The sequence below is a fragment of the Rhamphochromis longiceps genome, linkage group LG10, assembly GCF_057381845.1.
Source record: "Rhamphochromis longiceps isolate RC_006_pf linkage group LG10, R_longiceps_female_GT1.1, whole genome shotgun sequence".
NCBI classification, from domain to species: Eukaryota; Metazoa; Chordata; class Actinopteri; order Cichliformes; family Cichlidae; genus Rhamphochromis; species Rhamphochromis longiceps.
In genome coordinates this window covers 13,800,234-13,827,447 of record NC_140566.1, presented here as the reverse complement: position 1 = coordinate 13,827,447, position 27,214 = coordinate 13,800,234, and the positions used below count along the sequence as shown (strand labels likewise).

Sequence of the window (27,214 nt, the reverse complement as noted above, 5' to 3'; positions counted from 1 at the left end):
TGCCATGATTGGGAAGGAACAAAGGCCAGTGATGTCAAACAAAGACCATGGTGCCACAATACACACATATAACGTAATGGCGGAGGGGTCACCGGGACCGTCTCTCCACCACTGCCAATGTCACTACTCAGGGCCTCCTCCCTCCACAGCTGGCTGAGACTGGTACCATGGCACCGAGTGTCAATGTCGGTGGGGGCCGGGTTCAAGTGTTTAAAGAGTGGGTGGAAGCATTATGAAGGAGAGGGGCAATTTGAATATCTTCACTACAACAACAATAGCAAGCCCAACTCAAAATTAGTTAGGCCCAAACATCCCCAAACATGTCTATTTCTGCATTCATCTTTTGCAAGATCTTTTGGTTTTTAGTTGGAAGGAAGAGAAACTGTGAGTTAAACAAACTGTTACTAAAATATAAATAGTAACAGCAGGAAGACTGTTAGTCCCAAAAATGATAGCGCCTACGGACGCCCACGCTTAATCTGTGCCCGGCTGCAGCAGTAGTTGTATTGATAGAATAATAAACGCCACAAAAGCCTCAGTTTGAATTTCAGTGCAAAGTGCATCAGTGCATTTGCAGCAGATGTCAGGTAATTACTGAAATCTCCAAAGCTGCTTCAAAAAAACCCCAAACAAACATGCAGAATTTCACTCAGAGGCTATTTGCAAGTGAGAACATGTTTAGCAGAAGTTGTTTGCGTCCACAATTCTCTTGGAAGTGTGACAAAATATGCCCGTGACACATGTGGGAGTATTTGACCTCTTTCACATGAGTGACCTGGCATGGCCTTGGCATGATGAGAGTTGCTGCCCAGCTCTGTCATGCCACTCTGATTCCACTCTAGTTTACTGCTGAAAGAGATTAGAGCAGGTGACAAGAAGGTAAATAATCCTGGCAGCGTGCACGTGTTTTTCTTTTTGGTCTTTTGAAATCACCATCATATGTTAACCTGCATCATGTGTTAGAATCAAGGGGCAAAAAGGGAATTAGTGGTAAATCAAAAAATGGGTCTAGAAATGCTTTTGATGAATTAAAACAGAGGATTAATTTGCAGCAATTCTTCCCTCAGACTTGATATCAAAGGACATCAAAGGTAACATTAGTACTGGTTATTGAAATAGACTTTTTAAAAAAAATTTTTTTATAAATCCCATCAATAACAAATGATAAGAACCATTAGAAATTCTGTGCACTCACCCATGTCCGGAAAGAAGTGTCAGGTTATTGAAGTTTTGCTGGGTGGCTTTGTGACTGTGATATGAGGATATGAGAAGTTATTCGCCGCCACCCCTATATGAATCTAACTCGCGCTTTTGTCTCATCAACAATAGATAGACCACATCTCCCCGAGTCACATCTTAAAGTCACAAAGACCCATTTCAGCTGCCAGTCATTATTTAAGGAGCCACGGGGAACAGAGAGTGGGCCAAATATTCTAACACGAACTTTCATCTTGGTATCTTCTTCCTTTTACAGCATTTTCATTTCTTTTCTTTCCCTAATTCTATCATAACATATGTGGGTAATTTAATAAACATGCCAGCTTTTACATGCACACTTTACACTTTTAAGCATTCAGTAAAATAACAACTCAGCTATTCTGCGATCTACATTTTTTTTTCTACATGTTTTTATCTCTTTACACACGCTTTTGATAAGTCATCTGTTTATTGCACACACCCCATGTCAGACATCAGCACCACAGGTAACAGGTCTCGTGGCTTATAAGTCCATTTGTGCAGAACACTTAAAGATAAGAAGCACGCACAGACAGAAGAGGAAAATAAATCTAAACCTCAGTGACTGACATTGACGAAGTTGAGTAACAAGGGTGACATTGATGGTTGGGTCCAGCTGCTGTCCTCCTTCCCTCCCTCCCTCATGTTTGACCCAGTTGATGTCAAAGCTGGGTTCACTACAAAGGCGCCAGTGTGCAGCAGGAGAAAACACCATGCTTTTTTTTTTTACGAGAGAGTGAAAATCCTCACCCTCCTTTCATTTGCCATTTAAAGCACACAGTGCACAAGTAGACGTAATCAAATATCATCATCAAAAGACACAAATAATCACACTATTATATCACATTTAATTACCAGGAATTAAAAAGGGAATGCTTTAATTATTTTGGAGAAACAGCACTTTATATTATTATACAGTTATCTATCCATCCATTCGCTTCTGCTTATCTAGGGGGTGCTGGAGCCTATCCCAGCTGTCATAGGGCGAGAGGCGGGGTACACCCTGGACAGGTCGCCAGTCTGTCGCAGGGTAACACACAGGGACAGACAACCATTCGCACTCACATTCACACCTATGGGCAATTCAGATTTTCCAATTAACCTATCCCCACAAAGTACATGTCTTTGGACTGTGGGAGGAAGCCGGAGTACCCGGGGAGAACCCACGCAAACCTCACACAGAAAGACCCTGCTGATGGTAGAATTGAACTCAGGACCTTCTTGCTGTGAAGCAACAGTGCTAACCACCATGCCACCGTGCTGCCTATACAGTTATCTAGTTGTATTAGTTATTGGGACTGCTAGAGATGCAGTGCAATTTTTACCAACTCACCGGATCCTGTAAAAAGCTGGAGGGACTGCTGTGTTCCCGACCCAAAAAATAAATAAAAAAATCACTCCTCCTCAGACAGTTCCTTCAAATATAATCGGCTTCTGGATGCTGAAATTGTTTGGTTTAACTTTGCATTCTGCAACCTTTCTCAAAGCAATTACAGATCAAGTGATTTGTTTAGAAAGGATTCATGACACTGGCTCTGATACACTTAAAGTGCAGGGAAGTGACGCCTTTGAAGTCTCTAAGAAGACATATGAGAGAATGTGAAAGAGAGACAGACAAGAAGCATTAATTAACCTCTGTATTGCATATGAGTGTGTACAATGGCTGTCAGCTTTGCTTAATGTTGACAATCAAAGGACGGGGATTAGGTAGGGGGACTGGATTTAGACGCTTGCTGTCTTGGGTGGCATGAAAAGAGACTATTAATAAACTGCATTCCATAAAGCTGATGCAGATGGTGGCCGGTGATGTTACCATAGATCATATGATAAATTATTCGGTAGCAGTTAATAAGTCTGCGTAACAGCCTCTGGTTAATGCATGAACTGATATTTTAAGCAAACATATTACTGCCCAAGCGTTCAGCTAACGTGCAAATGTTATAAAGGCTATTTTGCATAATCACATAGGAAATTGTAGCTATATTATTATTGGTCCTACTCTGCAGGGTATGTTAAAATAATGCAATGTAGGCCTATGAGACAGTGTAATTGATATGACACTTTTATAACTGACTGCCTAGGATAGATACACTTGCCAGTATTTACACACTGAACATGGTAATATGCATGTTTATATAGAGGGAGTGGAGAAGTGCCCTGTAAAAGTATTTACATAATCTCTTATCACCGTTGTCATAATGTGTGTCGTGTTATCTTATGAAAAAACCAAACAAACAGCTCTCAAACAAACAAACAAACAAGCACTTGGAGGAGAAAAACAAGTCAGGCTCAGTCGGGAGTGACTTCAGTGCCAAAGGCCTCCTGTGGCGAGGGTTAAATTATTTATTTTCCCAGATGCTGAAGTAAGGATGGACTAAGCTTCCCTCCATGTTTGTTTGATTATCTTTAGTGATCTCAGACTCTTTCAGCTGGGTATTTGGGATATGAAACCAGCCAGTGTGTTTTAACATGATTAAAAGATGAAGCCTAAAACAGCAGCAGTAGCAGGAACACCTAATTAAACATGACGACTGTAAGGAATGTGTTGGTGGTTTTTCTAAAGGTGTGTAGGGGAGACCGGGGATAGTTGTAACATTTTTGACATTTCTGTCTGTAAATTGAAGCTCTTTTAAGGTAGTGGATTCAAAATGTAATGCAAAGTATTTACATGTCTCTGCTATTAAATAGTGCAGCTATTTTCTCTGCAGCACAATTACCCATTGCATGGTATGGTCTCAAACACGAAGAGTGAAATGTTGCAATTAACCCCATAGTCTGGGTTAGTTGTAACATATCCTGGGGTAAAATGTAACACAATGAAATAAGGGTACTAACAAAACATTAACATGTAATCTTTGTTTATTCAACACATGAATGCACTTACATCCATTTATGTAGCTATGTGTGTGTGTGACAGAATGCAGAAATCTAGCTTTTGAACATATTCCAACCCCCCCCCAAAAAAGACAAGTTATGGAATTTTCTGCAACTGAATATTTCATTAATTTTGGTTGGTCTTCCTTGAGTTTGGCCTCATTGGCTCAGTGGGCATTATAACCTACAACTCTTGCACCAATTTTGAACATAACAATGAAGCTGAAAAAATGTAGTTGTTCACCAGCATCGCAATTCCATTACTTTTTATCATGGCTTACCTTTGTGTGGTTTGCAAAGTGCTTCAGAAAGATGAGGAAATCTGTTTCTTGCACCCATCTTGATTTATTTCCACTACCAGTACTTCCTACTGGTCCATCTCTGACACAGAGGTCTGCATAATGTATGTGTGGGAACACAAACAGTGGAGGAATTGTGTTGCCAATGGCATTAACTGCATATACAAATGCGACCAGTGAACCTCTCTCTGCTGATGTCGTTGCCCCAACTTGTTTAATATAAGTTAAAGTAATAGTGTGGTAAGTTTTAACATCTGCATTATTGTTACAACTGACCCAGACTGTTGCTGTTACAACTGACCCAGACTCCTATAGCCACGAACTAGCTAACATTACAGCCAACGGCTAAAACATTAGCACTAAAGACCTACGCAGAATATATCCCCATAGACATACAAATAACATAATTTAAGTTTGATGAGTTTAACTGCAAAGCAGATAATGTTATTAGAAATTGAAATAAAGTAGAAAAACGTACTTTTTGGCATACAAATTACTTTTTTTCATGTTAAATTGTCTGTGTTTGACAAAATGTGCTGATTTTTCACATGTGATAGCAGAACTGAGTTGGGCATGCACAGGATGAGTCACATCATTTGAAACTTAGCCCTGATTGGAGAAATTGGAAGTGTTACAACTGACCCACGTTACAACTATCCCCGGTCTCCCCTACCAAGCAAAGAAGATGAAAAGATGAGATCTGGATAATTTTAGTATTCTCAACGCTCCACATGCTGGACAAAAGTGCCAATTCATCAGTCAGTGTCTGATGACTACTGGCTGCATTGCCATAGTGTTTGATAGCGAACGCTAGATACAATCATAATCTGTATATAAATGATGGATGTAGATCTGATCATTTATACAGTGCACAATGTGTTACACTCAAGATAACTTCTGTGTATAAGTGCAATAGCTCTTGGCTCTCTAGTGTGGTGTCTTTTGTGTTATTTCTGGCATTGCTGTTCATGCTCTGTAAAGATATGCTCTTATATAGATGTCAGGAGTTTATAAACAGTGTCCTGTGGCTATCATGTTGGACCTCTGGTGAGTTCACAACATCCCAGTGGACATAACAAGACCTCCAGGCTCACCATAGGTTGTTTTGGGGTCTGCCAAGCAATGAAGGTGCCATAAAGAGAGGAAGGCAGAAGCAGGGCTGCCAGGCGGATCTATACACAAAGCCACATGGGTGTATTCAAACATCAGGGATGCATACAGCACTGTGACCCTTCCACAGTTGGGTCTGTCAGACCATCTTTGATTACTCCTTCCCCTAGCACGCAGCCCTCAGGAAAAAACAAAGCCACACATAATGATCATCAAAACCTCCCCAGAGGGCTCTATCACTGAGCTACAGGACTGCTTTGCACACACTAAATGGGAAATTTTTCAAATATACACAAACTGTGCTGCATCTCAACCTGTGTTATTAAGCACATCAGCGTTTTTTCTGACAAGAAACCCTGGATAACTAAGGAAGTCCAGTCTCCCTTGAGGACTGAATGATCTAGCCCTCATGTCCGTTCGAAGACAAGATTGAAAAGTGGCATCAATCAGGCCAAACAGGACTGTAAGAGGAAAATTGAGGTCCACTTTACTGACAATAAACTCAGGCAGGCTTGGCAGGACACACATCACTAATCACAAGGACAGCAATCTCAAACTCAACAACATGAACACTTCCCTGGTAGAGGAGGTAAGCTGCTTTGCTGGCTTTGAGGTTAAAAGACCCAGTTTGGGCCCTCCATCTACACCTACTACCACTGTACAGGAGTGTGATGTGAACCTCATGTTTAGATTGGTAAACCCAAGGAAGGCTGAGAAAAGCTTCTAGCTCAGACAAGGTACCCAACAAAGTGCTCAAGGCGTGTCCCAGTCCAGACCTCAGCATTTTTCACCACTACATCTTTAACCCTTGCACAAATCATTATCCCACCTTGCTTGAAGTCATCTGTCATCAATCCAGACTCAAGGAAAGCTTCTGACTCCCTCACTGACTACAGGGAGACCTGTTGCCCTAACATCTACAATCCTGAAGTGCTTTGAAGGGCTGGTATCAAATCACATCAAAGCCTGTCTTCCACTGACTCTTGACCCACATCACTATGCTTACAAAGTGAACAAATCCACAGAGGATGCCATTGCGACAGCTCTCCACTCCACCTTGAATCATCAAATGAATCAAAACATGTGAGGATGCTCTATGTTGACTATAACTCAACATTAACAGCATCACGCCATAGAGCCTGATCAAGAAGCTGGCTGAGTTTAGTCTTTCCTCTCCTACCAAACACTGCACCTCAGTCCATCCCATTAAAACCATTATTACATTTGCTAATGTCACCACACTAGTGGGACTCATATGAGCGGCAGATGACTCTCTCTACAGGGCTGAGGTCCATCAACTGGTCATGTGGTGTTCAGCAAACAATCTTGCAAAAGAAAACAAAATAAATCATAGACATCACGAAGAGCAGAGGCTCGCTCGGTCATCAGTGGAGACTCTATTGAGAGGGTCCATGTTTTTAAATTTTTTGGGACCTTTATTTCCAACAATCTCACCAGGCCTCCCGCAGTGCAGGACATTAAAAAGGCTATCCAAAGAAAGTACAAAAGATCACTGGCTGTATCCCCTCTATGGAAGAGACTGCAAGAGAGAGATACCTCTCAAGAGCCTTCAGGATCACTAAAGAAACCTTCCACCAGGTCACTTGCTGTTTGACCTGCTTAGACCCTACATGTCCAACATGAGTTTTTCTCTATGTGTAAACATTGTTCTAAATTAAACATTATTATTGTGAGGCAATTGGACTCATTCATATTCATAAATATTTATTGTCTTCTCCTGAAAGGGTTTGGTTCACTGTGTAAAAACTGTTTTTTGTGTGAATGTCTTTGTTGGCAGAAATATCTATCTATCACCTTAATTTCTTGTATTAGATATTGCAATGACAATAAAAGGCAATCTGATTCTGATTCATAGATTGGACATAGATGGACTTAGACACCATGGCATGGTTTGCGTCTCCACTGTGGTGTATGGAGAGATTTTTCTTTCCGAGGATCTCTTCTTTCTAAGAATCTCTCCTTTCTCCTTTAATTAGTCATTAATGTGTGGCTCTTTTCCACAGTGTTTCTCTTGTCCTGTCGCCTCACACCCCCAACCGTTCACAGCAGATGGCTGCCCCTCCCTGAGGCTGGATCTGCCAGAGATTTCTTCCTGTTGAGAGGGAGTTTTTCCTTCCCACCAACACTAAGTGTTTGCTCATAATTGGATTGTCTGATTTTTGTGATTTTCTCTTTAGTATTGTAGCACCTTTACAATATAAAGCACATTGAGACAACAGTTTTTGTGATTTGGCGCTATATAAATAACACTGAATTAAATTGAACAGACACTTGGAATGCAAAACGGAGCAAAATGGAAATAATGTTTTATTCAATTAGAGTCAAAACAAGTGAGTGAACCCAAAAACTCAGTAGGAGTTATTACATATGTCAAAGCTAAAGGCTGTTTTCTCATAGACCTCTATAGGGCTGGAAGTGTTTTCACAGACACAAGTATTGGCCCCACTGGTTATTAGAAAGATTGTAGTTTTAAGGGATATCTGTGGTGGTTTCACTTTTCAGACCCAGACGCTAGGCCAACCCATTATATTATCTATTACACTCGGAAAAGATAACCAACATAGCATATATAAGTTACTGACCTAGTAATGCTTTAGAGAGAACAAATCAACATAGATAGTCTAATTTTAACCCCAAGCCTTATCTAAACCTAAATTAACCTCACATCTTTTAAATTACTTCACTGGAAATAATCGAGATTCCACTTATTCAGCCTCACATTCAAACTATTTAACAATACTGGACTTTAAAATCCAAATTATAACTGAACTGGAGACATCTTTTTTGCAACTCATCAGAAAACACTTCAGCTGGAGAGTTAGGTGTGCTGAAATAGTGTCAGCTGATGCAGCATCCAGCTGCTAGCCTCAAGCAAAGAAGAGAAGCCAGTTACAGAGGTCTATTGATCTCACTTCTTTATCCCCAGATTTTCAAATAGCTTACATGAATTTTTTTTAGCGGCTTACCAAGGTTTTAAAAAACACTCCAGGAACAGTGTAACAGTGGAAATGCAGCACAGTTCCCCTGTAACTGCATCTCTAAGGCTAATCATGACCTAGATATTATACAGCTTAGGACTACCTTTCTTGACATATACGATTTATAAGTTGTCATTATACCTGCTTTTTCCCTATAAATTGTGTTCAAATCCCAGATTCGGACAAGACTCATCTTTAGTTCCAAAAATCTTTTAATAGCCATCTCATTTAGATTACCAGTAAACAATTTTATAGGTTCAAAGAACTCAAATCGCAAAGCTTGAGGTCCATCGTGTCCATTCAGTACAGAAAGACCCCTGGGTTTAGCTTGACAAGGGGTCCAAACCACTTGGAGAGGGAGCAATATTCTGCAAGTTTCATAAAACTGCTTTTTAAATGTGAATAACTGAATTGGTATACATACAGTTACAATGTAATTACAGTCATCTCTCTGAAGACCTTACAGTAGGCTTTTCATAAACAAACGACAAATAAAATGTTGGTCTAAGTTTATTCTGTACAAACAAGCCAAGCCAAAAGAACCATGAGTTTGGTTAGAGTAGGAAAAACACATCTTAAGCAATTTTCTCTTTATAGTGAAGCAGAAGATCTATTGCTACGATGTACTAAGCAAAAATTGAAAAGCACATAAAACAATAACATAGCAAGGTTACTCAAATAGACTACAATAAATTACACAATACTACATATGCAAAACCCAATGGTTAATTTCAACCAGTGCCTAATTTACATTTTTGTACTGCAGCTGTCAGCCACACACTCACACCACACTCTCACAAACCAAGCCCCCCCCCCCCCCCCCCCCCCCCCCCCCCCCCCACACACACACACACACACACACACAGTGCTATAATTTGCACTACCAGATAGAAATATTTTGGGTAAATTGGACAGTTTTAACACATGTGACCAGTAAAACTTCAATCCATTGTTGGCATGACTCCACAGTAATTCCTCATGTAAGCGATGTGCTGTACAAGGCATTTAAAGTAATTACAGTAAAAATACATTTTCATAATAAGCAATGTACCATGAGAAATATGTATAAAATAGCTTGATAATAGTAATAATAATACTGCTTTTATGCTTCTCCCAGATCTCATCTCTGTCCACCATGAGTTGTAATGTCACTTTGTTCCACGAGATCAAAATAGATATCACAGAGTAAGAAAAACTTCCCATACAAATCCAACTGTACAAACATTATACTAAGTTCTTGCTAGGTAAAGTTCCAAAAAAGCCAAAGTGGAAAATGAAATGCACTTTTTCTTTTCGACTGCCTTTGAAAATGATTATTATAAAATGACTCTGCAGTTAGACTTCCTATTATGAGAAAGCAAAGGCAGGATGTTCGCGGTTGTACACCTTTGGAAAAAGACAGAACATACATATTAAATCCTATTTTACCTACACATCCTAAATACAGCTTTACATTTCCATTTTTCATCTATGTCACATTTCTCATCTCTTTCTGGCTGCCAGGTTATACCCTTGTGGTAGAGTGGGTGCTGGGCAGGCCTGCAGAGCTGTAGCCAGCGGGAAAGGTGCTGTATGGACTCATGTTGGAAAGGCCCATTAGGGAGTTGGGGATCATGGTGATGTTGTTGGGGGTCATCAGAGGGATGTCGTCAGGGGAGCGGCGCTGACTGAGCGTATAGTCCAAACTGGGCGAGACGTGGAGAGGATTGTGAAGGGCCTCGCACTGGTTCCTTTGCTGGGATGACAAGGTCTCGTCTACTGTTGTGGTGTGGCTTGCATTATTGCCTTTGCTTTCGCGCTGCGGACTGGGCTGCTGTGAAGTGTCCTGGCGGCTGCGCTTGTCCTTGCGGTAGTACAGAGCAGCAAAGGCCAGAACGTTGAGGAACAGCAGTGACGCCCCGACAGCAATAGTGACACTGAGCTCTGTGGAGTAATCTCTCGGGTTTGGCATGATCAGAGGACCCATCTCTCTCCCTCCTTCTCCGCTACTGTGGGCAGTGGATAAAGGCGGGCGTCCAGTACCCCCAGACCTCTTGCCATTGGACTGGGTGGGATCCAGTGGTGTGACCTTGGTGGTGGTGGAGGAGTAATGGAACATGTCATGGAGGTTGTAGAGATGGGGCACCAGGTGTTTCCAGAAGGCTACTTTGGTTGCACGGTAATGGTCACGGATACGAGGCTTCAGGCCAATGTGCAAGTACAGCTGGTCGTAGGGGTCATACTTGGACCAGGCTACCTCCTCAAAGCGGTTGGCCTTGGTGTGGATGAACTTGGTGTCCTGTGGCACTGGCTTGTTAGGATCCCTATGAAGACATCATAGGTAAATTTTAGCCTTGGAGGGAAATTCATTTCAATATATATTAACTTTTAGCACAATCCTCTTCAATCCTAATTCAATGAACATGAGATTTTTTAAATATGTGATTTGGCTTATATTTGCCCTAACATCAATGGGCATCACTATTGAAAATATCTACATCACGACTGTTTTAATAACAGGAGGGAAGTGCAAAGTATTTGGTTGTTACAGTTACTATTCTTAAACTTAAGAAGAATTTGCAGGAATTTCTACTTAGGTATTTTTTTGGCATCTTTTTACTTTTACTCCCTATCTTTATCACAAACAACTCTCCTTTCTGCTCCTTACATTTTTAAACAGGCTCATTACTTAAACTTTTACTTTAGCCATTTGAGGGGAGTTATTATATGCTGTCACTGAGCACCTTCAAACATCAGGCTGAATCTAAATGGAGGGAACAAAAAACATAAAAGACAACCCTACCGGTGTGTCAATCACCGGCGCTAACCATACACAAAGAGATTAAAGATTTTTTTTTTTTTTTTTTAAATACAAATTTAGGCCTCATTTAGCGCTGTATTCAGGGGTTTAATTGGACTAAATGACCTGGAATGATGTTTTTAGTGAAGGTGTTTATAAGTTGTGACTGCTAGAGCTACAGAAAAGAAGTGAACATAAAGGAAGAAATGTTTTTTTTTAACTAGCAGGTGATTTTAAATTCAATATTTCTAAGAGTTCAACAAATGTCAGCAAACAAAGTGTTTCTGTGCAGTTTGCCACACATCTACTAGCTAAAAGTATAGTTGTTGTTTTTGTTCCTCAGAGAGAGCAAAGAAAGTGAGATAACTTCACTTAGAAATGGAGAAAGATGTAAGAAAAAGAACAGGTTTATTTTTTAGGGTTATTATTGATTATTTTTAAGGGTAAGGTCTGTTCGTTAAGATTTGAAATTGATGCTTATACGTAACATTCAAATTTCTTTTATACTAACATTTCGCTATTAAAAGGTTACATAAAAGGTTGCAATTTTGTGAAGGGCATGCAGGTTTGCAGTAGTGTAGTGAAGTTTATAATGTTGTACTTTGTTGGACTGGTGCATGAGCGGCTGTGGTGTTCATGGTCAATGTAAGATTACATCAGTAGATTGAGGGTGATTGTGCTGTTTAGATTCACTCAATGAATCCTACCTTAGCTTTATACTGTCTAGGCTTTGGAAATCAGTTTATGCAAAAGCATCTGCTTATATCTTGTTGAATTCAGAGCAGCTACACAGGTCAGCTGATCAAAGCCTGTATACAAAAAAATGGAGCTCACAACAGAAATTATTCTATCTTAGTTCTAAGTGATTCTTTCCCCACCGCACCACCACAAGCTTAGGGTTCACACACATGCCAAATCTCACTGACTATACACATTTTCCTGTTTAGCCGTTGAGGCAAAGTCTGCAGTTGAAGGCAAATGCAAACAGAGCTGGTTTTATTTATTCCCTTTGTTTGTCCTCTGCTTCTGTTCTGCATAACAGGAATTCAAGCCGAGTGCAATCATCAGAATTACAATTTAAGTTGAAATGGACTTTCTATTCCTATGTATTAATATTATTTTATGATGCAATTAATATAACATGAGATTCAGTTCGTTTGGTACATTTCACAGCATGTACTTTTTCACTTTTACTTGATTAAAGAAGTTGAATTGGTACTCTTGGTGCTTTTACAAGATTTTTTTTTTTTTTTAACAAAACCTCTTTTCTTGTACTTAAAAAAAGTCTGGTAAAACTGCCCCCTCTGGTGAAAATGACATTAACCTCATTGCTCAGGCCCACAAGTCAAGTCCATAAATTTTGCCCTTCCAAATATACAAGGAAAGATAGCTTTTCCAATGAAATGCAATACAGAAAGAGGAGAGAAACCTTATCAATATATAAGCAAAACAACAGGTCAACACAATGTAATATCACAAACTCTCCTCAAGAGCTCAGCATCCCCTCATCCCCCACACACTGAAACAGCAGCCTATAGTGATCAGTGCTGCATATCTGCCAACCACTAGGGCCATCACCCACAAAGATTCATTGCAGTTGTGCATTCAAAATGAAGGAAGACTCTGGCATGCAGCAGGGGAGCCCTCCACCACAACTCACTTAGATGTCTTTTATCTTCGAACACACTTAGTAAATCTTTGCCTTGGTATGATGAATTGAAAAACAAAGCTGTCAGAAAAAAAGGTGCAGAGCTCCACTCCAACTCCCCATCCTACTGGAAGCCTTTCAGTTAGTGCAATTTGATCTTTGCTTGTTTTGGGCAAAATAAACTCACAATCGCTGAAAATTGAAGACAGATATATAGATGAATCGGCTGCATTTTTTTTGCCTCCTTGTAAAATCGATTTAAAAAAAAGCTAATCTGCCAGAAGGAAAGACAGATCCTGAGTGAAAAATAAGAGTTCGTCTCTAAACACTTATTTATTACCAGCATTTATCTGTAATACAAGTCGACGTATTTCCGTAGTGACAAAGTGAGTCACTCCTATCAAAAAACACAACTCACTAAAGCTGGCCTTAAATTTATAGAGCACATCTAAACTGTGTCTTCATACTTTCTCTTCAGTGTAACCTTTTTGTTAAACACCAATGAACTGCTTTAAACATTTATGCGAATGAAGCTGTAAATTTTATTAGCCCTTACCTTTCGGACAGCTGCCCAAAGTGATGAAACTGTGTTATGTGCATTACACCAGGTTTTAGAGATAGCTAAACAAGACTTTGACTGTTTAAAAAAGAGACTAAATAGATACACTCAGTTTTGTCAGCTGATATGACTGTGCTGGACTGATGTCTGATTTTTATTAGGATCTGGCATTATGTATGCAGGGAAGCAATTAAGTTCACACGTATGGGTGCAGAGTTAAACTGTTTTTAAAACATTTTTAATGAGGTCAAACCAGTTGCAGCAAAGGTAAGGAGACCTATTGCACAATAAGTTGTCTAAATTAAAATCTTTTTAATGTCAGGAATTGATGCAATGCAATAAAAACTAAGGCACAATTTAGGGACAGTTATGTTATTTCACAATCATTTCTAAGCCAAGACAGGAATATGAAATTAGAATGAATGGCAATTTAATGCATTTCAACGAATGTGTAAATGAGTCACATTCTTATTACTTTACTTTTTGCTGAATCCACTGTTACTCACCCACTTTTCGCAAAGTTGGTCCAATAAGTCATAACCACAGCGCTGAGCATGATATCGTTCCTGGAGAAATTACAGGGGAACAGATCAGTTGGGCCCACCATGGGGATGCCAAATACATAAGGCACCTCATCTCCATGCGCTGAGTCTGACCACACTGGCTTCATAAGGCTCTGGCAGTGGTGGTAGAAGGCGTAGAAGTAGGTGGGCGAGCCGTAGCGGGCGTGTAGGTCAGCCGTTACCACCGAGGGCTCCACCCACTGGTGGTCAGTGAAGAGGGCCACCAGGGTCTTCCTCCTAGTCTCTGGGTTGTCCTTGTCAGCCCAGTCTGTGTACATGAATTTGATTGTCTCCCTCAGTGTGTCCTTCCCTTCTGGGTAGCCATACAAACTGTCCACAAAGTCGGACACAGCAAAGTCAAAGTCGCTGCCAGACACACCGTCTTCCAGGTCCATCACATTCTCCACAAAGCGCAGGCCCTCTCCCTGATTAACACCCAGCATTATATCATAGTTAAGGAACTCGCCCTGCTCCATCAGGATCTCTGGGTCATCTGGGATGACATCACCATCGATGACAGGGCCAAAAGCCACGCGGTAACGGGCAGCCTGGATGTCTTGCTCAACCAGCTCTTTAGCACTTTTCTTCTGCAGGCAGGACACCATGTCTACTGTGTCCAACACATTGCAGCCAACCCTCTCAGCAAGCATGCGAGTGTACTTGACTGGCTGGTAGTTGACAGCCCAGCTGGACAGCGCTGAACCACTCTGGATGATGGCTCTGTGGAACAGACCTTGGGAGACAAAATTCAGAACAAAAACACACAGGACAAAGGCACAGAGAACATAGGTTAACCAGCAAAATCATATTTATTAACAGCATTCCTGACTGCCAGGAGCAAATACATGATTCACGTTGCATTAATTGGTATTCATAACTAAATCTGAGGCTGGCTGCCCGTTGCTTCTTGTGGCAACAAGATGAAACAAGGCCACATGTGACGCACTTTGATTATTAATCAGGAAGATTAGAAATACAAAGAATGATAAGGCTGGCGAGTTGAGCAGATGAGACGCCGCTAAGTAAAGCAGCGGGTAGAAGAAATAAATTAGTAAAGAGGAATGTTGCTTCTTCTTCTGAGAATATGAAAAACGCCAAAAAGAAAATCCATTCTTTTCTCGGCTGATTTCTAATTTGTCTCATGTGGCGTCTTCTCTATATGCAGATGACAGGGAATGCACATCAAACCAATTTCAACTCGGCTCAATTTTCAGTGAGGAGGTTCCAGTTTTCCTTACACTGGTCATGCACAGAGCTACTGTAATTGCAGCAACGTTATTGGCGTCCTGCTAACAAGCTGCTTAGCATACACGTAGCTTGCTGGTGCCAACTCTGTGGTGCAGGGGTGTGTGTGCAGAGAGCTGAATATGCAGTTACCCTGATCCTTCAGTGTTGATACAGTAAACACGCTGCTCTGTTGAATTGTTTATATGCAGTGCGTCACCTCTGTCTCTAGGGATTTTGTTTCTAGCACCTAAAAATGACAAGTGATATGTATCAACTCAGAAATACTCTGCTGGGGTTAAGGAAGAGCGTTCGCTGGAAAAGCAGTGCAGGGGCAGTGTCACTTTCTCCTTCCTTTGCTGTCATTTATTTCAATTTTTTAGGGCAGCAGCTAGTCTACTTCAAAGACAGCCGGAGGTCTTTGTGCATTTGCTGCAGCCAAGCTAGGACATTCAATACAAACCTCACAAAGGACGGCTCCCGCAGTCTCCCTGTCCTCGCATAGATGAAAACACACAATTTCTGTCCTTCTCGTGATTTTGGCCAGCATCAATGGGAGAACCAGGGCAATAATACAGCAAAGATAAGATGTTCAACTCCCAGCAGGCCACCCATATTGAAATACACATCTTTGATTCTTGCAAGGAGCTTTGGATGACTGTAAATCAAACAGCATGTTTTATTGTTACCTAGTTTTCTTTTTACCGAGTGTCAGAAGATTCCTGTAGGTAATGTATATCCTTTGCAGAGGAATTTCAATTAAAATCAAAGTGTCTTACACTGTTCAAAATATATGAAATAATTTGGTTTAAAGTATATTTTCAATTACAACACTAATGCAGCAGTTGTGTGTGTGTGTGTGTGTGTGTGTGTGTGTGTGTGTGTGTGTGTGTGTGTGTGTGTGTGTGTGAGTGAGTGTGTGAGTGAGAGAGAGAGAGAGAGAGAGCCAGAGAGAGAGCCAGAGCCGTGGAGGAGGGGTTTATCAGTTTTTAATGAGAATATCTTAAGAATTCGGACTGCTTCATTCTCATGCCAACCTTGTCTTTGGTAAACAATGTCTTCGCTCAAGGTTTTGCAATGACGGACGACAAACACACAACATCGTTGGTATTTTTAAATCATTTTCGGACGCTGCAGGTAGGCACACAAGGGTAAACAAACATCACGCCGAGAGACTGAAATATAAATGAGTTGGAATGGTAAAAACTGATGGTCACAGGTGAACTCGAAGACATGCTGAAAACTTTATAATGCCAGTAGGCTTCTTTAAGAGCTTCACGTTTTAAGAGGCAGAGCTTTTAGCCTGATTAGATTGAGTAGAGGGGAACAAAAGCAATCACTTACTTAACGAATACCCCCTTTACCCTACTCCCATATCATAACACTTCATCTCCCTGCCAGAGCATTTGGAGCTTCATTTGGAGAACAAAACTCTAAAACTGCCCCCTGCCTGGTGCTGAATTTTTGCATTAGTTATAGCCCAAACAGCAGGGATTAACACCACATCAAAGTGAGAGACAACTTCAAAAACAGTGATTGCAGATTCCTACCCTCTGAGTGGTGGGATAGAGTCAGCAAACTGACGCAGGAAGCACCAATTCCAGATCCAAAAACCGTGATGCGACTGGGGTCTCCTCCAAAGTACCCGATATTTTTACTTATCCAGCGTAGGGCTTGAATCTGGTCCAGGAGTCCGTAGTTTCCTTTTGCTGCCTGGTCACCGGTACTGAGGAAGCCTGGTGTATACAGAGAGACAACAGAGCCAGTGATGAAGAAGAGCTCGACCAAATATGTCACAGCTTTGATCTAAAGCTGTAGCCCAGCGGGGAGTCTGAATGAACTGACACCATTCCCCCTCAGGTGTAAATATGCCTTTGCTCTCTCCCACAGCGTTCCACTACCTTAGCCGACTCCTTGTAATAGTCTTCCAAGCAGCAGCGCCCCTTACCAAGCGATCCAGGCTCCGCTGCTCGTGAAATTTCAATGCTCTCCTCATAAGAGTGACTTCATAACGTTTAATGTAATGTAAATAAACCTTTTATTTCCAGAAAAAAAATGTCATTAAACTACAGCGAGGTCACCGTTGCTCTTACACTTGCTCTTGTTACTGATCCGCTTGTCAAGTCTCATCCAAACACCTTACTGTTTTGAATGTTAAACACAGGGTGGAGGGTGTGGGGGGGCTCTCGACCTTGTAAGTGCCTGCGAATGGTGCATTTAAATTGTTTTACTTCGAAGAAAGGCTGATAATCTTGTACAGATTAGATAAATCCATCTAAAAGAAGATAAATTGTGTTTTCAGAGTGGGTATAAAACAGATTGTGTGAAACAAGGACATGGCATGATAAGTGTTTGCATAGCTTTTCCTCTGAAGACAACATTTCTATGCAGACCAAGCTACACTATGCTACCCAGATCTCAGGAAGCTATATTTCCTTGTACAGCTTTCCACTATAGTTTTCTCTCATGTCTGTACTACATTTTATACGGTAATGACAGCAGCACAGTTGACGTTAATGACAGCGGTGACAGTTTATTCTCCCAAGTTCAAGCAGGACTAAATGTGTTGTTTGAAATGCCATTAAAATGTACCGCACCTAGTATTCCGATTCTGTAGTTGAGCGTGACGACGACAACATTTCCATAACTGGCCAAAACGCTGCCGTCCATCATGTTGCCGGTGCCCTCCATGTAGGAGCCTCCATGGATGTAGACCATCACGGGCCGTGCTTCGGAGTCCCTTATATCTGCAACATCGACGCACACACACACACACACAGATGCTAGGCAAACACCTGCAGAGGTGGGGGTGGAACAGCAGTGAAATGTAGACTTAAAGGAGAACTGTTACTAAAACTTTATGGCCCAACCACTTCAGTATGAGGTATGGGAAAAGACTGCTTAGAAAATGTGCTCAGAAGCAAGCTAGGGTGGGAGGCCTGTGGTGTGGAAGCTGTAATGACAAATGGCAAATATGCTCTGACACGTGTGTATGAATAATAAATAATTAACCACAGTTTCTATAGTGCATGTGAGGTGCCGGAGCAAGCATTATGTATAACATGCATGCGTAAGCAATATTAAAAACCCACAAATTTGAGACTGTCTATGTTTAGACCTAACTTTATAGATATGAAGTGGAAGGTGTCACACTACTCTGAGCTCTTTCTATTTATTAGTATGAGCTAAGAAGGAAACAGTCCTCTGTTTTCGCTATGAACAGAAAATCTATATTTCATGTTTTGGGGCCAATTTATTATATTGACGAATGACTGTCTTTACAAAGGACTATAAGACAGATAAGTAATAATGCAATCTCTGGATCAATGTGCATGAAAATAGAGATATAGCACTTACTGAAAGGATTGCAACTGTGTTCAGTACAAGACCGAGATGCACTAACAGGAAACTTATGTAATCATAAACTGGATAACATTTTTCTTATTCCTCTTCAAATAAAAAGAAACCCCCGCAGTTCTTTAGGAAAGTCAAAACAAAGGAGTGTAAGATCTTCATGAAACTAAAAGAATCCATGCATCAAGACTTTGAGCTCTTAAAAATACCTTCAGATATATGTATCTCAGCCGCCCCTTTTTTCTTGTGTTGGCTCCCTGGGATTCACATAAGAAAAAAAAAAAAAAGAAGTACAGAATTCAAAATAGCATGGTTGACTGTGCCTCTTAAATAATATACTGTCGGTCCAGACTTTCCTCGGTACAAAAAAGGTAGATGAAGTTAGGTATAATGTTAGTGTTAAGACGCTAACATTATGACACAAAATGATTACTGTTTATAATTCAGGTTTTAACAAATTGGTATTACCCGTTAAATCTTTTGTAAGTACGCACACATGCACATACACATGCTGTTGCCTTTGAACGCTTCAGTAACTGTGACAGCGAAGGATGCACGTATCTTGGTTCATCCTTCTCTCTATATTTAGACAAAGTGTCACGTTGATTCTTTGCAAAGGGAGTGGAATATAAGGTATATAGTGTTTTGGTGAATAGTGATAAAACTGTGAATAGTGCAATATTCAGAAACAGCCTGTGTAATGTGACAGGACGAGATAGACCACTGGAGGTAAGTGAAAAAGGGGTTTCACATCAGTGAAACAGGTAATAAAGTCAGAGCATGCCCCAGGTGCCTTTTAAATAAACAATGAACAAGTCTGAAGAGAGAAAAATGTATAGAAGAAAAGGGCAATGTTTCTCTGAAATAATGTGTTATTTAACCTGTTTGTGGCCAGATGAGTAGGCCTGTTGGAGGAACTCATTCGAGGGGCTGTGGGGCTGCACCATTTTGGACTGCTACCTCTCAAGGAGGCTGTTTATCTGTTGTTGCTATGCTACCAGAGAAAAGCCAGTCAAAGCGTGGCATCTTACAAGTTGAACACGGCTAAACTTTCAGCCCCCCCCCCTTATGTCAAATACTCTGGAGGGAAGCTGTAACTGTAAGAAACCAAAACCTAATTGAAGTAACCTGAATTAAAGACCTCTGTTTGTCAACATTTGATTTAGGGAACACGCAGCATTACCGTGGTGTTACACTGTGCTGCTAATTTGCAGATTCACTCAAAATGTTTCCTCGCTGGTTCATTTCACACTTCTATTAGTTAGAAGAATAGGAGGGGATTCAGCATGCGATAGACGGTTGACTCCTGTACCTCACTAATTAGCCCCCAGCAGACATGCTGTCGGAGCAAAGCAGTGATTCGGTAATTTTAAAGAAGTTTTAGAAAACATGGAAAGCTAGCACTGCTGTAATTTCCACTGGTGCTGTAGGCTTGTTATTTTAAAAAATACCAAAAATCTCATTTAGTTAAAGGGGGGACCAGTGCTTGAACAACACCTTGGCTCTGAAGTACTTCACTCGATATCTGTTGCTGGGAGAACATGCACATGCCTCAGTCTGTCTATGTTTAGGTATGCAGAGGATCAATTAAGTGGCATCAGGGAAAACTCTTTAGTTGCCTACCAAATCATTACCCCTAATGTGACAGCAACATGTCGGACAATGATGACATTGCACTGGGCAGTAAATCAGCCCTTGCTAGCAGCAGTGGCATGGATATTGGTTACACGCATGCTTTATGATGATCACAGCACAACATCAGGGCCACGATAAACAGTGATCAATGGACGTGGAACGCCATCGCTGTCCTTTTTACCACACCAACTCACCATCGTCTGTTGGAGCGTAGATGTTTAGATACAGGCAGTCCTCGCTCTGATCCTGAATGTATGTGGCCACTGTGTCCAGGTTATAGGTGAACCATATTGGCATCATAATCTCTGGCACAGTGTTGTGGATGTTCTGAGGGCAGACGGGCATGAAGTGGGTAGCGTTCTTGATACCTGACCAGGAGGAGGGCTGATCAGGGGGCATGAAACGCTTCTCGCCCAGAGGTGGGGCAGCATAGGGGACCCCGAGATACTGATCTACTGGCCTGAGGACCTCACTGGGCACAGGAACCCTGAGGCCGCGCAGTTTTCCATACTGGGTGGTCACAGTTGGGTAAAATTTCTGGCTCGTTGCCCTGGTCAGTGACCAGCAGGAACATAATATCCACCAAAGAAGAGCACAATGGGTGATGGTTACAGTCCCTTGCCGATGTAGCGGGTGTGCAGGCAACAGATGGTCTCTAAATGTAGCCAGCCACATGGTCTGGGCAAGATGGTGCCCTTGCACAACACAAATGCACACTTTAGTGTCTATTCAGTCCTTCTGCACTGACCCTGTCAACCAGACATCACTCACTGCGCCTTTAGATCTGACAGTTATAAAATCCGAATACACCTCAACCAGGTATCGAGCGCCCCCACTTCCAGCTTTCATTGCAGGGAACACAGATCTGAAAACGAGAGGATTTGACAAATTAGACCAGAAAAACATGAAAATGTGTGAAAAGAGTGAAAAAAACAAAAAATATCCACATAAATGATATTTTTAATAAAAGCATTACCTTCCTCCAGTTTAGCGCTAAACGCACACACTGGCTTGATAATAACCTTTTTATGCTTGCTCATGCACAAATCACTGAATACTGATCTTTGTGTATCAGTGGAGGAGGCGATAGGGAAAATCTGAAAAACCCATCTGCTGTGATGTTGGAGTGACGCTGCGAAACCATCTCGAGCTAAAAGGTGTTAAGAACTCAATTTCTTATGTAAAAGCAACACAGAGCAGAAGAGACAAATCTTTGATAAGTACCAAAGCAAGATTAAAAAACGGCGCGCTCGCGGAGAATAAATATGACTCGACTGGAATGTTTCAGTGTTTAATTTATTTCAAAAACCCCAAATCATAAGTGCAGTCTTTTTCTTTTCTTTTCTTTTTTAAGTCTTTCAGTGCATCTAAGCAGTACTGTCAGCTGTTGACATGATACATAATGGAAGTGATGAACATTCGCAGAACAAACATGCCTGATGGGACCCAAACCTCTCCACAGGGTGGAGTATTTCGAAAAGCCTTTATGTCTGTAACTGCTCTGCACTTTTTGCTTCCACTACTTTCAGGTGTCATAAATGGTAAGTCAGTGAATGGAGAGTTCAAGGCAGGATGATTTATTTTAGCTTTTGGATTTTTACTGCCTTTTCTAGTTTTTAACCACTACAGTTTTCATTTCCTAGAAGAACTGCATAACTGCAAAGCACAAAACAATGGAAGCTGCAAAATGAATTCCTTGATTTTTGACCTGTTAGTCCTTCAAGTCACTGAACACATATTAACACATATTAGTCTATCTCGTACCTCACTGCAAATGCAATCACCAGGTACCTAATAATAAGTAGTTACTGGTGTGTAAGCGTCACACACAGCCACCCCAACCACATGTGTGCACAGTGGTAAAATAAAGTGTAACCTTACCCCATGGAGATCTATAGAGAATAAAATGCATAGTTTCTCATCCAATTAACAATGCTCTAATACAAAATTCATCCCATCTTAGTCCTTATGGTCTAGGACAGCAGTAGGTGTGATGTGCTTAACATCAGGTTCACACTGGCATGTCAATAGGCAAAGCAAAAGCAAGCTTGTTAACCTATTTAGATTATTGATAAGCACTTCACTGAGGTTTGTCAAAGCCTGCTGCTAAACAGCTCCATTTTTAACCCGATGAACCTAACTAATAAGAAAGGGAGCAGTTTCTTCCCGCTATTATAAACACTAATTAACCATAGCTGTGGCGCACCGGTTTTCCTTGTTCTCTGCAACATTTTGTTTACACTGGCAGGGACACAAACAGAGGCAGCTCGTCCTTTTCTTTTGCAGGTGCTGTGCATCAACCAATATGAACATCATTACATTATTCCCATTTCCAGGCAATGAGACAATTCAGATACATTTTTATTCTCACACTAGCACCGAGGTTCATTTGAGAAATATTGTAGATCTGTGCCTGGGGCCAGCTTTGTCTGTATTAATTAACAGTTATGAATGTTCCACCAAAAGCCAAAAAGGACAAGACTTGTTCTATCCCCTATCTTTTATACGACAATGATGTACAGCTCCCACGACATTTAAATGGGAAAGATAAAGAAGCAGATTTTTTTTCTTTTCTTTTTTCTCTTCTGTATATCAGGGCACATCTCCTGGTTTGAAAGTGACACAGATAATAAATCATTTGGATCCATTTAGAGGTGAAAAAGCCTTCTCTCTCTTCACAAAACCTGCTGTGAAATCATTATCCATTATGAAATTAGCGGTAACATGCTGTACAGAGGGAATCACTAGTCAGACTTGGTTAGTTGTCTCTGGTTTAAGAAGCAGCAAAAAAAAGGGCAATGCTGGAGATCGAGGAGATAATATGTGGACTTAAAATGAGAGGCATTACCTTCCTCATCACACATTTGCAGTGTTGCTTTCAACCCATCGGTACGTTTTTCTCCATCTGACATTCAATCAGAGTCCTAATTTAAGTGTCGGAGCAAAGCTGAGGTGGTTTCTTTTGGGGCTGTACCTCATATAAAATACTTATTTTGTTTCACTGACGTCACTGCAGACAGTCAAAGCGCCTGCATACTGCTTTCCCAACTTCTTCTGGTGTGCGATGGGACAGATGTGGATAAAAGCTTTATAGCTTACACCAAATGGGCCATGTAATAAAATTGAGCTATCACTCAGTCAAGTATGATACACCGCAAGTTATTTAGCAATTTAGACTGGCAACATGCCCAGAACCCAGTAACTAAGTTATATTTTTAAAAAAGAAAAGAAAGAAGAAGAAAAAAGAAACTGTTTTACAACCATAATGTTTTACTCTAACAGGCTTGTTTGCACTATGCACACACACATGTGGCTGCGCCACATCGGTGGTTTAAGTGAATACCTAGCGTCCCTGAGGCCAAAATACTTCAATTCCCATTTGACTGACTTGATCCTAGTTACAAACCTATTAGAATGATTGCTGTAATCATGTTTCACTCCCACCATTACTATCTCTACACCTACATCATTGACAGGCACACAAATCAACTCCAATTCACCACTAATAAAAAAAATCTCAACAACATCTTATCGACTGGATCCTGGTAGCCCGGGGCCCCCCCTGACATGAAAAGATTGGAGAAGGAGCCTGTGTCAGACAACAGTGGGCTACCGAGCTCCCAATGCCCTTGTAATTCGACTGGTGTGGATCAAACCCGTTTTAGTGGATTTCCCAAATCCCCCTAATTTTGCAAGGCAATAAAGAGGAGCAGGGATTGGTGTAGGGGTGAAAAAATATCCTCCGCGGAAGGTGTAGGTAGCACTCAAACATAATGATCACCGCTTTATAAATTAATGCAAGGATGCAGACCAGAGAAAACCAAGCCACAGCCCACGTAGCATCGACAAACTGCTGTAGTGTGTGTGTGTGTGTGTTTGTGTGTGTGTGCGCGCCTCACGTTGTGACTGGGAAGCTTGTTTAATCTAGGTCTAGGACGGTGTAATATTGGATAAAATGGGGAAAATAAAACACCGAGCACAGAAAAGAGCCACTGTGGTAAATCGCAAAGCAATCGCTTTAAAGAACACAGTCAACCCAGATGTCAGTGATCAATCTGAACAAAGATTCGTCTCATGGAGAGAAGAAAAAATGAATTAAAAAGATCAGAATCATTAGGTTAACTCACCTGCTTATTCACAAGCTAAGACGCGCTCCATCTCGAGATTTCCTCCATACTATGCCCGTCAGTTACATAAAACAATATGTTTCGTGCGTGTGTGTGAGTGTGAGTGGAATATTTCTCCGGTTTCGGTATCAAACGCGCAGATCTTCACTCTTATCTCCTGCTTCGCACAGTCTGTGTGCTTTGCGCATTCACGACACCAAGGTCAGGAGCGCCAACGGTTTTAATGGAGCGCCCACCATAGAGATCTCTCTACGGCGCCCACTGCTAGCGCGTTACTAGGCAACCACCGGGATACGCCGGTGCATTAAATTCACCATCCAAAAAACCCGACTGAATCCCAAATTTAGAAACCATTAACTAAGCACCTTAACCTCGGACTGCACTCATGGGCGCACACATTTCGTGTAGAGGTAAAACCCATCTACGACTGACCACATCAAAAAGTAAAGTGAGCAGGCCTGCACGGACAGAGAGAGAGAGAGACCACAGACACATTTGCATTGGCAAAAGCCTTTTTAGCAAATTGTGACAACAACGGCAAAATAGAAAATGTTGCAAACCACCCTCCAGTGTTATCCCATGCTTTGCAGCACATGTTAGACCTGATCACCCAGTAGAGTCATTAAAAAATCTTATTCGTACTAGATCTACACTACACAAACAATCAGACTGAAGATGCAAAAAACAAACAAACAAACAAACAAACAAACAAACAAACAAACAAACAAACAAACAAACAAACAAACAAACAAACAAACAAACAAACAAAAACTAGTTAAATGCTGTGAGCCAAAATGACCACAGGTGCTAGGAAACCAGTCTATGACAGGTAAGGGGGAAAATATATCTTCCCCAAAAAACAGATCATTCCAGTAATTGTTTTTTGTTTTTCTCTAGCTTGCTGACTTTCTGTTTAAGCACCTGTATGTGGGGAATTGGGCTTATGCTTTTGTTGCATTCAGTGGTTAAACTAAATCTAAAAATATGAACATCCAACCACACTAGAATCTGTCCCAACGATACAGATGAGTTATGAGACAAAGTCTGGGCAGTTGCTGACAGGGCAGACATATTCCCCCACATATCCTTTTTTTTTTTTTTTAATAATGCCCAGTGGTCACAGCTATGATGCACAGCTGAGGGATCATTTCTAGACTTCTTGGAGAGAGATGCTGCCCAGTGTAGTGTGCTTCAAGCTGGGTTACAAATGAAAGCTTTTTACAGAAATGAAAATATTTTGCATATATGTTGGTTCCCATGCAGGGAACAATCCCTGTTTATTACAATGAGTTTCAAACGCATCTGACCACATGAACAGAATACTATTGGTTATCAAAGGACAAAAACATTGCAAATCTAACAGTCGCCATTTATTCAATTTTAGCGTTATATGCCTAACTCAGTCAAAAAAAGCCAGAAATAAATCTACCAGGTCCTCTCTAGCCTGAAGTCTTAATCCTACAGCTGGCCTGATAGACCCACATCTTCCTTTTAATCAGTGTTGCCTGACCCTGTGGTACCAGGTCTGGGTCACACACTCACCTGTGAGCTCCTGCGTAAGATTTGTAAGGCTGCCAGATGGGTTAGGAATGATCCTGCTTAAGTTGCTTTCAGAAAAGGCAGAGAAATGCTGACCTGACAGTATCTGTATGTACACAGCTGGCAATGCCCTTGTGGTAACAAAAACAGGTCACTGTCACTGAAGCAGACAGACACATCCACCTGGGAGGGGAAAAGTATGAGATGCACTGACTAATGAGGAACCAGTTTTTCACAAATGGAGATCTGAGCATTTTAACCCAAAATTTGGGTTTAGTTTAAAATCTAAAATACTGGGAAAATTATAGACCAGTTAGAGGAGTATGGGACTCATGTGACACCGTGATACAATAAAAACAAACTGAATTCAAAAAGAATTAATGCTCTGCAGGTGGTCAATGCTCATCTTGATTGTAGAAACAAAGCTTACATACTAATTCTCTTTCTCCCTTTTGCTTTTTGATAAAGGTGAGTATTGTCTTTCTTTTTTGATTCCCTTTGCCCTTCTCAATCCATCTTCCCCTCTGCGATGTTCCTCAGGACCTATGCTGCAGTGCCCGCCTTGTGGTAAGAAGATACAATATCAGCATGTCCAAACAATGCACATCACTCCCACTGTACTCCCCAATCCGCCCTTTCACCACATTAAAGATTTTATGCAAGATGAACGCTATCATGTTCTACTGACATTTTCTCGGCGGCGTACCATATCATCTTGCATTTATTTGTGATCATTTATGGAAATGAATCAACCTAAAAGGTCTCTGTGTTGCTCAAAAATGCCATAAATAGATGATATAAAACTTTAATGAACCCCAGGGGGAAAGTGGGTCATAGCAGCAACAGAAAACAGGATATACTGTAGGTAACAGCAAACACAAATGTTTGCTGCAGACATCTGGGGAAAATAATACAACGGGATACGTGAAATATGCTTGTTATCATGACTGTTAGATAGCCAATGTTAGACAGGATTTTATCTGAAGGTGGTCACATGTGCACAGTTTGTGGATTTAAATCACAAATGTTGTGTGCACAAAATGTGCATCACTGGAGGAAAGTAACACATGAGTAATCTACCGAAATTTGGTAATTGGAATTATATAAGGATACTAATGATTTTACAGTTGTGGGTAAAATATTTATAGACGCCCCTCAACCCCCCAACATTCTGTTACGTAACCAAATTATCACCAATTGCTATTCAAACCTGCACTTATGAGCCTGCTCAGAGTGCCCTTTTCTGCAAGGCCGGCTGTATTATGCAG

The 27,214-nt window shown here is 41.1% G+C and overlaps 1 protein-coding gene across 1 annotated transcript; it reads right to left on the bottom strand.

The window, feature by feature from the left end:
- Positions 1-9,358: 9,358 nt before the first annotated feature.
- nlgn3b (neuroligin 3b) lies at positions 9,359-24,586 on the bottom strand. Its single transcript, XM_085419563.1, has 7 exons — positions 24,408-24,586; positions 20,475-21,145; positions 18,855-18,902; positions 17,889-18,038; positions 16,842-17,027; positions 14,011-14,800; positions 9,359-10,821 (listed from the first exon to the last, which is right to left on the bottom strand). The coding sequence occupies exons 2-7, from the start codon at positions 20,953-20,955 to the stop codon at positions 10,023-10,025; spliced, it is 2,454 nt and encodes an 817-aa protein (XP_085275689.1). The 5' UTR covers positions 20,956-21,145; positions 24,408-24,586; the 3' UTR covers positions 9,359-10,022.
- Between the last annotated feature and the right edge of the window lie 2,628 nt (positions 24,587-27,214).

What these genes read in the sequence shown, in the direction of transcription:
- nlgn3b (XM_085419563.1), bottom strand. Translation starts at nt 20,955, where the DNA reads ATGTGGCTGGCTACATTTAGAGACCATCTGTTGCCTGCACACCCGCTA. An exon ending in CTACAGAATCGGAATACTAG is followed by an intron (nt 17,028 to 17,888) that starts GTGCGGTACATT and finishes TGTATACACCAG; the next exon opens with GCTTCCTCAGTACCGGTGAC. An exon ending in TCTATCCCACCACTCAGAGG is followed by an intron (nt 14,801 to 16,841) that starts GTAGGAATCTGC and finishes TTGTCTCCCAAG; the next exon opens with GTCTGTTCCACAGAGCCATC.